The sequence below is a fragment of the Bombina bombina genome, chromosome 7 (genome assembly GCF_027579735.1).
Source record: "Bombina bombina isolate aBomBom1 chromosome 7, aBomBom1.pri, whole genome shotgun sequence".
In the NCBI taxonomy this organism is placed as follows: domain Eukaryota; kingdom Metazoa; phylum Chordata; class Amphibia; order Anura; family Bombinatoridae; genus Bombina; species Bombina bombina.
In genome coordinates this window covers 103,018,128-103,035,224 of record NC_069505.1, presented here as the reverse complement: position 1 = coordinate 103,035,224, position 17,097 = coordinate 103,018,128, and the positions used below count along the sequence as shown (strand labels likewise).

At 39.8% G+C, this 17,097-nt stretch overlaps 1 protein-coding gene across 1 annotated transcript in view; it reads right to left on the bottom strand.

Moving 5' to 3' along the window:
* Positions 1-17,097, bottom strand: part of TTC17 (tetratricopeptide repeat domain 17) — a 327,287-nt gene that overhangs the window by 148,853 nt on the left and 161,337 nt on the right. Inside the window, exons 14-15 of the mRNA XM_053689293.1 lie at positions 7,629-7,706; positions 3,076-3,300 (exon numbers count right to left, since the gene is read on the bottom strand). Of these exons, the coding sequence (XP_053545268.1) occupies positions 3,076-3,300; positions 7,629-7,706 (303 nt within the window). The remainder of the gene's footprint in view (positions 1-3,075; positions 3,301-7,628; positions 7,707-17,097) is intronic.

The window sequence follows — 17,097 nt, the reverse complement described above, 5'->3', positions numbered from 1 at the left end:
GTGACGAACCCCGAGATTAGCGCACCAGCAATTCCAATTTGTCAGCTCGGGGCTCCAATTATTTCTACTATGGCGGCAGAGAAACCGGACCTGGGGACTCCTCTATTACATCAGATGCTAGCGGAGAGTAAGAGGGAGATACACTGCCTCATCTTTGATCTGCTAAATGTAAATCTACCGAAATCTGAACTGACATCTGCAAAATTTTGGCCTAACAAGTGGACTTCTTCTCTGGGGTCTAAAAGGCAAGTTGTAACACAAGCGCAGTTTGCCTTTGGCGATCTCAAATGTGGAATTGGCTAGCATGAAGATGAACTCTAAGTGGTTTAAAAGCGAGACGCTTCCCTATCATGTTGATCATTTCCTATTTTTGTTTGCAACTCCCGGTGACTCACTCTTGTTATAAGTAGCCCAGTAAACTCTGAAGCAATTTGGAGTGATGGCGTTACCATTCGTTTACTGCTCTAAAACTCAATATGCCTCACTGACTGTTAAAAGATGGTTCATATTTTGGACGTTTTGTTATATCAATAAGGCTACATACTACTATTTTTATACCCTTAGTTCATATTTGCACTTTCATTTATGCTAATGTGTTTAGGATTTGCACACTTTAATTCACTTCTAACCCCATATATTTGCCTAAATGGTTATGTGTTATGACTTTAGTTAGTAATTACTGTATTATTATTCAGATCTGAAAAGAGCATAACATCTTTATATTATCACTATGAGCCTACATAGGTATAAATCTTGAGGTTCTGCTGCATCATAACACCAAACTACTATTTAAAGCTAGCTGTGTGTATTGGCTCCTTACTCAAGCTTACATAGAAGCTGAGTGAGCTATATATATTCCCTTCTTACCTAATTGCATAAACGCAGAAGGGCATGTTGGTCAACTACAGGAGAATTCTGATGCTACAATAGTTATCTCAACTGTAATTCTCTGCAAGCACAATTATTATACTGCTGTTGTATACCATACTCCGACTCATAATCTGTAAAGCTGCTTTATTATGATTTATTGATATGCCTTAATCTCAGGTTTCATTATGTTTATTATATCTTTAGCCACATTGATGTCCAGCTCTTAATCTAACATTGCGACACAGTTGTCCTCAGGTCTCTGTAACCCATATGATATATGACAATACTGCTTATGCTTCCCTTCTCCCACCCCTTCATATATCTACGTCTATATTTTCGTCACACTGTCTGGTTACATTTCTATTTGCTCTTGTTATTGTTGTGTCGTCAGCGGCCGAGATGGCGCATCTATTTTTACTTATTCATTTAAATGCAGTAACCAGCTTAGAAGTATGTAGCTCTCTATCATAGATATATTTCACCTATGTGCTGTGCCAGCAGCACTCATTTTTACAAGTAAAAACATGTGTGTTTACACCTGATTGTTGGGTATAGGGCCCATACCCAAATGACGGGACAATATTATTGAACATATTGATGTTGTTACATATGGCTAGACTGAGCTCCAGGTAAGACTTGTTTTAAACCCAGCAGCTACTATAGCTTGTATTGAAGAGTTACTATGTCCTATGCAGGGTTTTCTGCATCAGTGGAGACCTCATATCTATCTTTAGCGTTAGTTTTAATAAGCAGCGGACTAACTAAGCCATTGGCAAAATCTATACTATGATGCAACAGTCAGCGTATTTAAGGTTGCCGCTATTGTTTGACTGCTCTATCCTGCCCTATTTGTATAGCCTAACATTCACCGTATTTTATAACCCCCCGCATCTTATGCTCAACAGCTTACTGGAACATTAAATAACTGCCATGCCCCCAAGATTATAGCGGTTGTTACAGGGTTGAACTTTATTATATATATCCATTAGTCCTTAATCATGGCGCAGTATTTAGTACACTAAGCACCCTTGATGTAGTATATATGGTTGCCTGCTCTTCTCTTTATCCGCAACAAACCCCTAAGTCCTTAAGTCACTTACTTCATCCATCTTACTTCTACCACCACCTCCTCTCCCCCCCCCCCCACTTCCATAAAGTATCTCCTTTTATAGGAGAACTAACTACGCGGCTTATCTCTTTTATGCCGCATCTCTACCATAGTTCTTTCACAACAACACCATATGTCTTTACTTAATATCAACCCTTATTGGACTGCACCCTGACTACCTTCTTTACATTCTATGCTAATTTACCATAGGTTTAGGAGAGACTGTTTCTATCATTCTATCTCCTCTAGACACCATTTCAGATGACATGAGTCCGAAAGTGGCTCCCTTTTCTAGGAGAGGAAAATACTATAAAGTTGAAAATGAGGTTTCAGTTTTGCCTGTTACATACAAATATAGCAATGTTGCTTTGGGATCTCCCATGAAAAATCTTTACCTATATGTGGCTACGGTATAGTCTTGAACTCCAAAGTAATGTCATAGTTATAGGAATGTTTCTAAATACTTGTGTAACACGTTTATTTGATATTGTTTTGTCGATAACCTCAATAAAAATCTATTTAAAAAAAAAAAAAAAAAAAAAAAAAAAAAAAGAAAGAGAGAGAGAATGAGAAAGAGAGAGAGAGAGAATGAGAAAGAGAGAGAGAGAGAATGAGAAAGAGAAAGAGAGAGAATGAGAAAGAGAGAGAATGAGAAAGAGAGAGAGAGAGAGAATGAGAAAGAGAGAGAGAGAATGAGAAAGAGAGAGAGAGAATGAGAAAGAGAGAGAGAGAATGAGAAAGAGAGAATGAGAAAGAGAGAATGAGAAAGAGAGAATGAGAAAGAGAGAATGATTTTTTTTCAGGTGTTAGAAAGGCATTATGTGGCTCTACAGAGGACATGCCCATTCATTTCTTACTATGGAAGGGATATTTCACTGTCCCGGAGAGCAATTATGTAGTCTTTAGAAGACGTTTTGGGGTTTACCTAACATCTTTGAAAAAGTAAAGAGCACCGTGGGAAAATGCTAAAGCCTGTCAGATTGTAAGACACTTATTTACTGAAGCAGAGAAATTTAAAGATGCGTGACTACTGAAATGTGGGAGGACTAGAGTGAAGAAAAACTGACCCAAAATATTATGAACACTATAGCACTCACCTCTGTCTGGTCTACAGCCAATGCTTGCAGAAGTAGGTTGCTGGCATCCAGATGAAGCCCATGATAAATAAGGAGGTTGGCCAAATTGACCAATGGAATGTGTTTGTGCTGGGCAGGAGAGCGGTTCAATGCTCGGCGTAGACAAGCTATAGCTTCAGTACTGTTCCCAATTGCTCTCCAGTACAAAGCAGCTTCATTTAGTACAGACCAAGAGGGACCTGCCGGCTGGAAGAAAAATACTGTGTTAAACAGAAGTTAATCAGGCTCAAAGTATCTGCTTAAAACCACAAATAAAGGGGGGTGGAGCAAGCTCTGCATCTGAGCGGTCGCATCTCACAATAGCTCCGGACCTGTTCTGGTTATTTATACATCTTTGACCGCTCAGTGCAGCTCAATTTGTTCCTACGTGGAGGAGTTTGCTCTGATGTTACACCATAAGCACCCTGCAACCTGACTACAGAAGATTGACATCAACCATCACCCCAAAAGTATCCTCAGCAGCTGTTAAGGAATGGCGATCTTGTCACCCAATCTATATCTTACAATCTACCGAACATTAGCTCAGTAGAAGTGGTTCCCTAAGAAATATGGAGAAGTTCCAAGAAACTATCTTAGCCCAGTTCAAAGCTTTTGACTGCCTGATGTGTAGCAGATTTAACGACCTGTTGGGAGTGCTTAGGGAAAGAGCTACGCCACTAACCACTATATCGGAACCGAAAGCGAGCCAAGAGTTTCCAACAGCCCATTCCCTAACACTACAATCTTTCAAGCAAGAACCCGCAAAGTGCCCTGACATCCAGGTCAGTCAATCTAATCTAATGAAGATGGAGCTAACAAGGAAGGCATCGCCAGATGTACCGAATGTGTCTGGAGCGATATTGCCCTCAGCTGCTCAGGATGAGGATGTGGACGGCCTCCCTGGTGAAGTCAGGGTTCTCACCTTACCACATAGTTCAGTGGAAGCCTCCTTGCAGCATTCCAAGCCTCACAGCCATACAGAAACCACATGTGTTTCGCTCCATAACATTGAGAAGGTTAGGCACCAGCAGACACACCTATACTCCCCATATGGGTATGGATCGCCAGATTACTGCATAGCAGGTCCTAAGAAAGCCCATGTTGTATATATCATGCACACTCGCTCCATAGAGGGGTCATGCCTGATGTTTAGACCGCGGACCTCTTCAGATCACAACGGCACTCTTACCTTGTCCAGCAGGCTAAGCGACCAGCTGGCCTCTGCACTACAATTTGCTGATATTGAGGGACATAAGACTGGTGCTCTCATTAAAAGGGGAGTAGGATAGCAACCATAGACTTTGCTGAGGAGCAATGTACCAATGTGAGTAATCAACAGCGGATCACTTCCTCATGTGTCTAGTTTGCTTTCCACAGATTACAGACAGGGTCTCCTTTGGTTACTTTAACAATATGGGACATTAACTGAACAACAACAAGGGAGGGGGCGCCCTATTGCGGATTAATCACTAAACCTGATAGTTAAAACAATACAGTCTTATGAAGATAGGGGGGATATATATAAACCTCAAAAGAGAAAGAAGGGGTAAAGATACTATATAGTAAATAGGTGACTATACCTCAATTTACAATACCTCTGATAGGTTTGTAGATAGATGTGGATATATCAAACTATTAATTGGTAATACCAAAATATAAAATGCAGTATAATAGTATAATATAATAAAATATGATAGAGTAAATAAAATGATAAGTCAACCAATGAAAAACATAAACATATATAAATACCAATAACCATATAATAATTAATTAGGAATCTCAGAAGAGAGTAATAAGTCTCTGATAGGAAGATCGAGGCAGCTATCTGTGGAGATCCAGGCCGGGATCCAGGGCAGCAATCTACAAAGACAAGAGAAGACAGAAGCGCCACATAGCCCAATATTGTTTGGTCCAAAAACAACTTGATATATAAGGGAATGAACTCACATTTGTGAAAGCACCTCAATTAGTGCTATGGAGACAGTCTGGGATCTATAACAGTCACCCAGAAGACCAACTGCCGGTAATGATGTAGTGTCTGTATCAGAATGACAAAAAGAAACACAGGTGCCTATATGGCCTAGTATTGCCTTAACACAGGTGAATCAATGCAGTAGAATGGAATGGTACTCACAATAGTTTTATTGTGAGTACCATTCCATTCTACTGCATTGATTCACCTGTGTTAAGATTTCGTCTCGGCGAGCTTCTTGCTCTGCTTAGACTTGTTCCAAGATTGAGCCGGCTTCCAAGATCCCTTGGACTGGTCCGCCTTTGCGGCGGGTTACTGGTGCTGGGCCTTGTCAGCACTAAAGGGACAAAAAGTAGATCCCTTAGGCTTAGCCTTCTTATCCTGCGGTAGGAAAGCTCCCTTGCCTCCTGTAACCGTGGATATGATCGAATCCAATCCTGGACCGAACAGGATCTTTCCTTGAAAAGGCAGGGACAACAGCCTTGATTTAGAGGTCATGTCCGCAGACCAAGATTTTAGCCACAGAGCCCTGCGCACTAAAACAGAAAAACCTGACACCTTAGCATTCAGGCGAATAATTTGCATATTGGCATCACAGATGAAAGATTTGGCGACCTTAATCTTCTCCTGTATCTTGTCGATGGATGTCTCCCCCTCGACCATTTCACACAGGGATTCACACCAATATGTCGCAGCTCCAGCGACCACCGCAACGGCCGCTGCTGGCTGAAAAGCAAACCCTGTGTGCTGAAACATCTTTCTCAACATGTTTTCCAGCTTTTTATCCATATTAAACAACAAACTATCCTTGAGGGGAATAGGCGTCTGATTCCCCCATATAAATAAATCTATAGGTAAAGAGGCATACAATGTGTTTTTGAGCTCAACTTGAATAGTTTAGTGTGGGTTATCTCTGGAGTCCATTGGTGGAGCGTTATGTTGATTGCCACTGTCTCTCGCTCTGGGGTCTTACTACTGGATCTGGTTTTTCCTGTTAAACACTTGTATGTCTTACTTGCTACAAGTTCATTTACTGTTTCAATGAGGCCACATTCTAGGTTTAACATGTGCATAACGTTATTTTATTTCACTGCCCACTGTGATAACAATCAGATATGCAGTCATTATTGTCTGTTAGCATTATGCGTTTATATTGTAGCATGTTGTTATGGTGTCTTCTGTTTCTGTGGGTATTTTTTTTTTTTTCTCCAGGATGCTTGGATCTACCTTAATTATAAGTTATCAGCATGTAAACTGAAGCCTTCCTAACTCGACTTAGCCTTGTTGTTTTAGTGGTCCTAACTACCTGGTCAGTGTTCCTGCCACCCCCATTGATATTAACTTGGGCTTTAGTATTACGCCTCATGGTAAGAGGCTACAACAACACTACTCTCTCCATCTGTTTAAACCTGTATGCCCATGCCCCTATTTATAAACTAACCATCATATTCCCACAGCTAAAACATAAACCGCTGGCCCATTCTCATATCTATTTCAGGTAGCATACCTGGTGCTAACTTGCCTATTTGATAATGAGCTCTATAAGTATGACTCTGCTTATTGTTAAATCCCTCGTACACGCCCCCCTTCCCCCTCCCAACCGTAAAGCAGCTGTCGCATGCTGATTTTTCCTACCTATTGATACTTAATTTCTTATCTACCTGGTCCATGAGTGGCCTACGCAATAGTTACTTCAATCCTATATATATTCCGAAAAATTAGGTTACATTGGTCTGTAATCTGTTATTTTTGGCATTTTTTTTGTGTGTCTGTTATTATTTCATATGTTGCAGCTTATATACTTGACTTACAAGTTCTGCTCATCGCACAGCTGTTTTCGAAACAAGGCATTATCTTATTGTATAATTGCTACATTGCCTGACCTGTCAATATCATTATCTTTGTCAATATATAAAAACCTCAATAAAAAATGTTTAAAAAAAAAAAAAAAAATTGTTATTCTTGTTTTAAAATGCAATCTTTTGCCATATGTTTGGCCAGCTTTCAATAAAAGTAAGGCAATTTGAGTGCAAGCTTAAAGACATATACAAGACAACATATAGAGAATAATCCTTATATTAATAAAAATGGCAATCCCTAACTATTTTATGCATCGAATGGAGTATAACGGAAGAGTAAATATTGGAAAACATAGCTGCAAAAATTTATATATTCTTGAATATGGGATGGTGCGCACACAGGATCTCCCTTGTTCACTGATCATGATTTTTGGGATGGAATATCCTTTTGGATAGAACCACACTCATATAATATTCTCTGAGAAAAGTATGCTAAGAGGCTGCATTGGGTGAGCAGCATCCCATACAATCAGCTATGAGGTTACGTTTATTTCCAAACACAGTTTTAGTTATCACTTAAAAACACAGCACAGCCCTGATGTACCTTTTAACACCCTTGCAAAAGTTAAACACGTAACTAGGATCAGTAATGCAAAAATGGCACACAGTTCAAACCAATTATAGTACCGATCTTTCAGAATGTCCCTTTTATATCCCTTTAAGGGAAAGCAGAAATAATTTAATGAACCCTTTAACATTCTCACCTGTATAAGAGCGTGATACAAATGAGCTGCCATTTCCTCTTCAGAAATACCAAGGTTATAGACACGAGAAAAGAAAATCTAAAAAAGAAATAAAGAGAGGAATATTTCATTTTACTTGCCATTATTTCCTTTTATAGATTTTTTGCAGTTGAGTTAAGAAGATGAAAGGGCCATGTCCCAAAACTTAAGGAAAGATGCATAGAAAGGCATCCCACACTGGATTTAAAAAAGGGTGACAAATTATTTTGACAGCGTGAGACCAAATTACACAATTTTCTAAAATAAAAGAAATAAATAAAACACAACCAAAAAAAATCCTGCTATATAACTTTGTTTACAGTATACTTCTTAAAGGGACACAAAACCATTGTTTTTCTTTCATGATTCAGATAGAGCATGTCATCTTAAACATCTTTCTAATTTACTATTATCTAATGTGCGTTGCTCACTTGCTATCATTTGTTGAAAAGCATACATTGGTAGGATAAGGAGAAGTAATGCACGACTGGAAGCTGATTGGTGGCTGCACAAATATGCCTCTTGTTATTGGCTCACCTGATGTTTTCAAATAGCTCACAGTAGTGTAATGCTGGTCATTCAACAAAAGATACAAAAAGAATGAAGCAAATTTTATAATAGAAGTAAATTGAATAATTGTAAGTTCTATCAAATTTTGGGTTTCATGTCCCTTTAAGAAAAATAGCATCACAAGTCCTTAAACAAATGAAAATACTCAAGGTGATGCAAACATAATTTATGTTTTTGCTAGTAGTAACATGACAAATTTACTAGGTATGTGCATTTGGATTGTGAGGATCCCAATGCGGAAGTAAGGAGCCGCTAGTGCCCTTCGAATATTTACATAGATTGATTCCTGTAAAAGATCCCCACTCTAAGATCTGGATTTGCACAGATCTTAGAGTGGGCATCTTTTACAGGAATCAATCCAGCTAGGGTACAAGCAGCGCCTTTTTTCCGCATTCAGATCCTTATACATTTCATTATGGCGAGTCCACAAGTCACCACATGTGGTATATACTTCCTACCCATGAAGAGAAGTTAAAACACCCCCTATGTTGCAGAGCTTTGCTTTACAATAGTAAACATAATGGTGCAATGGCATATGCTGGTTCGGATTTCACGTTAAAACATCCAAATATGGATACCTTAGTAAAACAATATGTATTATTTATGGCAATATATATATATATCAGTTACATTGAATCTTATTCTTAAATGAAATAATAATAAGTCTGTTCATATATTTGATATATTTAATAAAAGATATGTGTTAAGTGGGATTAATAAACAATCTGTTAACAAATATGACTTCTAAAAATCAATTCATACAAATAAACAATACACTGGTGTTAAAAAACTCAACATCAACACTTTCAATCACCCCAGTCCTTGATCTGCAATTGGAACTGGGTGGATCACTCCCATTGTATGTAGATCTTCTACACAGCGTAAAAACGCCTCTTTCTTTGTTCTTGAATTCTAAAAGGTATCCCTGGGTTACAATCTCTAATGCCCAAGGATTGTGTACATCTCTTGCCCAGGCCTGAGCGAAGAGAGAGTCTGCCCCCTACTAGATGCGGTCCCGGATCGGGGGCTACCCCTTCATGCTGTCTTGGTGGCAGCTGCAGGCTTTTTGGCCTGTTTACCCTTATTCCAGCCCTGGTAAGGTTTCCAGGTTTCCTTGGGCTGTGAAGGGAATTTCAGGAAAGCGGGGCCATTCCTGAAATTGCGAAAGGAACGAAAATTAGCTTTGTTCTTTGTCTTAAAGGGCTTGTCCTGAGGGAGAGCATGGCCTTTTCCCCCGGTGATATCTGAAATAATCTCTTTCAATGCAGGCCCGAAGAGAGTCTTTCCTTTGAAAGGAATGTTCAAAAGCTTGGATTTAGACGACACATCGGCCGACCAGGACTTTAGCCATAGCGCCCTGCGCGCCAAAATGGCGAAACCTGAATTTTTTGCCGCTAAATTAGCCATTTGGAAAGCGGCGTCAGTGATAAAAGAATTAGCTAGCTTTAGAGCCTTAATTTTATCCATAATTTGAAACAACATAGAAGAGAAAGTGGGGACTTCGCAATTAGAAATCCCCAAAAGTCTAGGTAAATCCAGCACAACTGTAAGATTAAATGAATACACAAAAAGCCTATATGTCAAAAAATGATATAAATATTTATTAACTAAATGCACAAAACACACATTCACATTCATACAGTGGATCCCGCACAAAACAATGTTAAAAAGTACTGGACAGAAAAATATTGTCTGGTGCACCAGGGAAAATAGACCAAAAACAGTCCATTTAAAGTTTGCAGATATTTGTAATCCAACAGGTGCAGCGTTAATGCAAAAATGGATGCAGTTAAACAGTCCCCGGTGTATAGAGACCAGTCACTTCAGACTTTAACCCCAATTGTTACTGAGTCAAATAGTGCTTAAGGGCCTAGCATAGGAGGAGCAATAGAAACACGCGTCTTTATTCACAGGTGCCGTTTTCTTTTCAGACAGTAGCATTCAATGTACAGGTGCATAGCACATATTCTACCTGTATTTGTTCACGCGGTCGCCCCTCCTAGCTGCCTCGTTCTTAGAGCGTCCAAACATCAGGGGTAAGTCAGGATGTGCAGGGAATCTGCTGTAAGGGCTGCCAAGCACGACGAGTCCAAACGCTCATTTTGCTCCTTCAGTCAGTGCAGCATGGAGCTTCTTCCAGGTGTCCATAATTTCCTCATATGAGGTTTCCGTCTGGAGCGAGTCTTCCAGCACCTCAAACCAGAAAGCAGCTGCAGTAGTTACAGGAATAATGCAGGCAATAGGTTGGAGAAGAAAACCTTGTTGAACAAAAAATTTCTTAAGTAAACCCTCTAACTTCTTGTCCATAGGGTCTTTAAAAGCACAACTGTCTTCAATTGGTATGGTTGTGCGTTTAGCAAGTGTAGAAACAGCCCCCTCCCCCTTAGGGACCGTCTGCCACGAGTCCCGCACAGAGTCAGGTATGGGAAACATTTTCTTAAAAACAGGAGGGGGAGCAAAGGGAACCCCTGGTCTATCCCACTCCCTAGTAACGATATCCGCAATCCTCTTAGGGACCGGAAACGTATCCGTGTAAACAGGGACCTCTAGGTACTTGTCCATTTTACACAATTTCTCTGGGATCACTAAAGGGTCGCAGTCATCCAGAGTAGCTAATACCTCCCTAAGCAAAACGAGGAGGTGTTCTAGTTTAAATTTAAAAGCCAATGTATCTGAATCTGTCTGAGGAGGAACCCTTCCTGAATCAGAGACTTCTCCCTCAGACATCAAATCCCTCGCTCCCACTTCAGAGCGTTGTGAGGGTATATCGGATACGGCTACCAAAGCGTCAGAATGCTCATAATCTGTTCTTAAAACGGAGCTATCACGCTTTGCGGGTAACACGGGCAGTTTAGATAAGAAGGCTGTAAGAGAATTATCCATGACTGCCGCTAAGTCTTGCAATGTAAAAGGGTTAGACGCACTAGAGGTACTAGGCGTCGCTTGCGCGGGCGTAACTGGTTGTGACACTTGGGGAGAGGCAAACGGGCTACCCTTGTTACCTTCAGTCTGAGAATCATCTTGGGCCACATTCTTAAGTGCAACAATATGATCTTTAAAGTGTATAGACATATCAGTACAAGTGGGACACATTCTGAGAGGGGGTTCCACCATGGCTTCTAAACACATTGAACAAGGATTTTCCTTAGTGTCAGACATGTTTAATAGACTAGTATTATACACAAGCAGGCTTGGAAATCACTTTAATCAATAAAAAACACAATTTGAAAAAAAATGTTACTGTGCCTTTAAGAGATAAAAAGAGCACACAATTTTACAAAACAGTGAAAAATGCAGCAATTCTCCTGAAATTTTCACAGTATGTACCTAAAGCCTTAATAAGATTAACCACAAGTTTCAAAACGATTAACCCCTTAATGCCCAAACCGGAGCAGCCTAAAGCCAACACCCGGTTAAAAATAGTACAGCACCTTGCCACAGCCTTGCTGTGGCCCTACCTGCCCTTAGGGATCAGATTTGGGGGAATATAGCTTCTATAAGGCCCTCAAACAGCAGCAGGACCCTCCATGTGAAGCAGCATGAACTTCTCTGCAATTCTAACTGCGCATCTAAGGCGCAAAATTAGGCCCCTCCCACTCTACTCCGGAGCTGTGAGGCCTAGTAAATCACTCTTAAGTGAATAAAAACCAGCCATGTGGGTAATAACCCCAGAAAGAACCCCAAAAGGACTTTCAAAGTGTCTACAAACTATATTTTTCTTAAATAAACAATCGATTGCCCTGAATCAGTGTCAACCAGCATAATTAGCCCTGTTATGTAAGCATTCAATTCCTTACCAAGTGTGTGAACATAGCTTACCCTCCCCTCATGGGGATATTGTCAGTCTCTTCTAGCATTATCTCAGTCTTGTCTAGAAATAAATGACTGAACATACCTCATTGCAGATTACCCTGCAAACCGTTCCCCCCAACTGAAGTTTTCTGGTACTCCTCAGTCCTGTGTGAGAACAGCAGTGGATTTTAGTTACAACATGCTAAAATCATTTTCCTCTCAGCAGAAATCTTCATCACTTTTCAGCTAGAGAGTAAATAGTACAAACCGGTACCATTTAAAATAAACTTTTGATTGAAGATAATAAAAACTACAATTCTAACACCACATTCACTTTACCCTCCCGTAGAGAGACCCTAGTGCTTAGAGCCGGCAAAGAGAATGACTGGGGGGTGGAGCTAGAGGGGGAGCTATATGGACAGCTCTGCTGTGTGCTCTCTTTGCCACTTCCTGTAGGGAATGAGAATATCCCACAAGTAAAGGATGAATCCGTGGACTGGATACACCTTGCAAGAGAAATGTATATATATATATATATATATATATATATATATCTTAAAAACTTATCTTAATTGTGAGTATAAAAAAGGCTCTTTGTTATAATTTCTGTTGGGTATAATTTTTAATAGATCAGTGTCTCCAGATATCTCAGTTTGCTACTACGATTCTTAACTTTTATGTAGTTGCCGCTGATAATTCTGTTCCAAATGCAGTAAAGCCTTAGGTAAGGTAAACGAGAGCATGGAGAGAGTAAAAAAGACAGTACCTTATTTCCACACTGCTTCATAAGCAGCGTTCGTTTGTCCCAATTTTCCGCACTTAATTACGTAACCATAAGATGGTCAACCCACTTACAGCCTTCCCTACGTCACTCCTGAATGCACGGTTCTATCCAATCGATGTTAGAGATACTTGGTGAGCGCTCACACAATATAGTCTTCTTGTCCGGGTAACTCCTGCCACGTAATATGGCACACACTTCCCCTTCTCTTGGCAATTAGCAGCCAGTATTGCAGCAGTCTGAATGTGGATCAGATTTGGAGTTCTCTACGCGTTTCGGCTAAAAAGCCTTTATCAAGATGCCATTCCTGATCCGGGTTCCTCCTTAAATAGCATTTGTAAGGTCCGCCTCTCCATTCTGGGATTTCTGTTAACCGTTTATGAATCACTGTCTCTTGTTCCCCAAACTATCAATCTCAATGACAGCTTAGATTTGGGCAAGGTTGATAATATTCCTATTGCTCATGATGAATTAAAATCTTATTCCAATATCTTTTTCAAGAGTAGTTATAGATCATAAATAAAATAAAAAATATTTATTAAGCTACTATATAAACAATATTTTTAAAAAAATACATTGATACACACTTTTGGATTCCCTGTATACAGCCTTTGGAATCGCATTAGTTTTACAATCACAACTCTCTTACTCCTTCCACACTTTATATACCTAATAACCCTTAATATCCATTCCTTTATGTTATGCTATGCTCCTGTGTTTTATATTAGTTTCAATACATTTCATTTATATTAAATAATTTATATTAAATAATAGTGTTGAGGTCTAATTCGCTATTTAACCCTTTAGGGCAGAGCTTTCCAAACTTTCATGTTGGTGACACACTTTTTAGACCTACATAATTTTGCGACACTTTATATACCTAATAACCCTTAATATCCATTCCTTTATGTTATGCTATGCTCCTGTGTTTTATATTAGTTTCAATACATTTCATTTATATTAAATAATAGTGTTGAGGTCTAATTCGCTATTTAACCCTTTAGGGCAGAGCTTTCCAAACTTGGTGACACACTTTTTAGACCTACATAATTTTGCGACACAGTAATTCAGTTGTACTAGCAAACAGGAGGTTAAACTAACTGGTTTTAAGACATACGAACACATACATAAATGATATAACAACAAAATGTATTTACAAGTATCAGTAAGTATGTGCAAGAATTAATAACACCAATAGCTACTTACTATTTTAATGGGATGTATGAGATTGATGGGATGAACAGTTTCTGAATATTTAGAGGAATATTAGATAAAGACACTCGCATTTCATCATCAAGCATTTTTAAGCTTCCACTTCCTATCCATATATCAAGAGCAGGAGCAGCAATGCACTACTGGGAGCTAGCTGCAAAAAACAAAACACTGACTTCTGACTTCAGCTCAGCATTTAAGCTGCTGCCCTCAGAGCTCTGCAAGTCCGACTGACTACTGCCCGCGCTGCAAACACACTGCTGTCCCACTCACTGACTACATGTGCAGTCACGAGCCAATGTGCCGCCAATGGGAATAGTTTCAGTTCCCGCTAAGCTACGCCAATAGGTTAAGATGATCAGTGACCCACTAGGTATCAATCACGTGTCAACCATGTGATATGCGTAGAAGGCAGGCGGAAACCAAAAAAAAATGTAAAAAGAATTTTAAATTTAAAAAAAAATTGTGCTGAAGCAGGGACACACCTATACAACTATGTCACACTGCCGCCGACACACTAATGTGTCACGACACACAGTTTGGATTCTATAAATTCTATAAATGAATTCGGCTTCTTTGCGAAGCAGCTTTTCTCCATATTGCCCCCTCTACTATCTCTCAACAACTTTTTTATCCCCCCCAAAAAGACATTTCTTTTGAATTACTATTATGTATTTCTTTAAAATGTTTATAGTCTAGTATCCTCCTTACCTAATTCTATACACCTGATGTGTTCTCTTATCCTGAATCTGAGCATGCGACTTCTTTGTCCCAAATATTGAAAATTGCATGAACATTGCAATATATAAATAACATTTTTATCAGCACACCTTATTCTTTCTTTAAAGGGACATTATACACTCATTTTCTCTTTGCATAAATGTTTTGTAGATGATCTACTGATATAGCCCATAAAGTTTTATTTTAAAATAAATGTATAGTTTTGCTTATTTTTAAATAACATTGCTCTGATTTTCAGACTCCTAACCAAGCCCCAAAGTTTTATGTGAATACCGTCAGCTACCTTCTCCAGCTTGCTCCTGTTTGTGTAAAGGGTCTTTTCATATGCAAAAGAAGGGGGAGGGGGGAGTGTCTTATTTGCCACTTGCAGTGGGCTTTCCAGCTACCTTTTCAACAGAGCCAAACTGACAGCTTCTAGTTTTTAAACAGTTTTATACTGGATTTTTATATCAGTATCTGTACATCTTATTCTTTATAGTAGTGTCTATTACATGCAGTTATATGAAAATGAGTGTATACTGTACCTTTAATTGTAAGTTCCTCTGTTGCTTTCTGATTTTATTACCTTTAATTATTTACTATGTGCACATGATTTGCAGGTATGACATGGAAAAAAGCCATTTATGCTTACCAGATAAATTCCTTTCCTTCCTGGCAGGGAGAGTCCACAACTTAATTCCTAACTGTTGTGAAAAACACAACCTGGCCGCCAGGAAGAGGCAAAGACAACCCAGCCAAAGGCTTAAATATCCCTCAAACTTCCCCTATCCCCCAGTCATTCTGCTGAGGGAACAAGGAAAAGTAGGAGAAACATCAGGGTATAAAAGGTGCCAGAAGAAATAAAATAAAAATGGAGCCGCCCATCAAAAAAATAAATTACGGGCAGGGTCGTGGACTCTCCTTGCAAGGAAGGAAAGGAATGTATCTGTTCAGCATAAATTATGTTTTCCTTCCATAAGGCAGGGAGAATCCACAACTTCATTCCTTACTGTTGGGAAAACTATACCCAAGCTCCAGAGGACACTGAATGAATAACGGGAGGGAACAGAAAAAAGAGGCGGACCCTATTCTGAGGGCACCACAGCCTGCAAAACTTTTCTCCCGAAAGCTGCTTCAGCCGAAGCAAACACATCAAACTTGTAAAATTTAGAAAAATGTGTAAGGAGGACCAGGTAGCCACCTTACAAATCTGATCCATTGAGGCTTCGTTCTTAAAAGCCCAAGAGGAAGACACTGCTCTAGTGGAATGAGCCATTATCCTCTCAGGAGGCTATCGTCCCGCTGTCTCATAAGCTAAGCGGATGACACTCCTCAACCAGAAAGATAGCGACGTCGTAGTAGCCTTCTGCCCCTTACGCTTCCCCGCATAGATGACAAAGAGGAAGAGTGTCTGAATTCCTTAGTAGCCGGAAGATAGAACTTCAAGGCACGAACCACATCTAGATTGTGAAGCAAACGTTCCTTTGCTGAAGTAGGATTAGGACACAAGGAAGGAACAACCATTTTTTGATTAATGTTAAGATTCAACACCTCCTTAGGGAGGAACCCTAGTTTAGTGTGTAAAACCGCCTTATCAGCATGAAAAACCAGATAAGGGGGATCACATTGAAAGCAGAAATCTCAGAAACTCTGCGTGCAGAGGCAATAGCCAACAAAAAAAATAACCTTCCAAGATAACAATTAAATGTCAACAGTATGCATAGGCTTGAACTGAGCCTGCTGCAAAACACTAAGAACAAGATTGAGGCTCCAAGGCGGAGCCCCAGATTTAAACACAGGTCTGATCCTAGCCAGAGCCGTAACAAAAGAACTGCACATCCGGAAGCTCAGCCAATCTTTTGTGCAGTAACACCGACAGGGCTGATATCTGTCCGTTCAGGGAACTAGCAGATAAACCCTTCTCCAGTCCATTCTGGAGAAAAGCTAAAATTCTGGAAACCTTAACCTTATGCCAGGAAAAGCCACACTTTTCACACCAGTACAAATAAGTTATCCACACTTTATGGTAGATACGACGAGTAACTGGCTTACAGGCTTGAACCAGAATGTCGATAACACTTTCAGAAAACCCTCTCTTGGCTAAGACTAAGCGTTTAATCTCCACGCAGTCAGCCTCAGAGAATCTAGATTTTGATGAACGAAGGGACCCTATATCAGCAGATCTCTGCAACAAGGTAACGTCTACTAAGGAGATGAGGACATCTCCACCAGATCCGCAAACCACGTCCTTCGTTGCCACAACAGAGCAATCGGAATCAGATGCTCGCTAATGCTTGATGTGAGCCACCACACGAGGGAGAAGTGGTAATGGAGGAAAATGATATGAGTCTGAACCTCCATGGTACTGATAAAGAA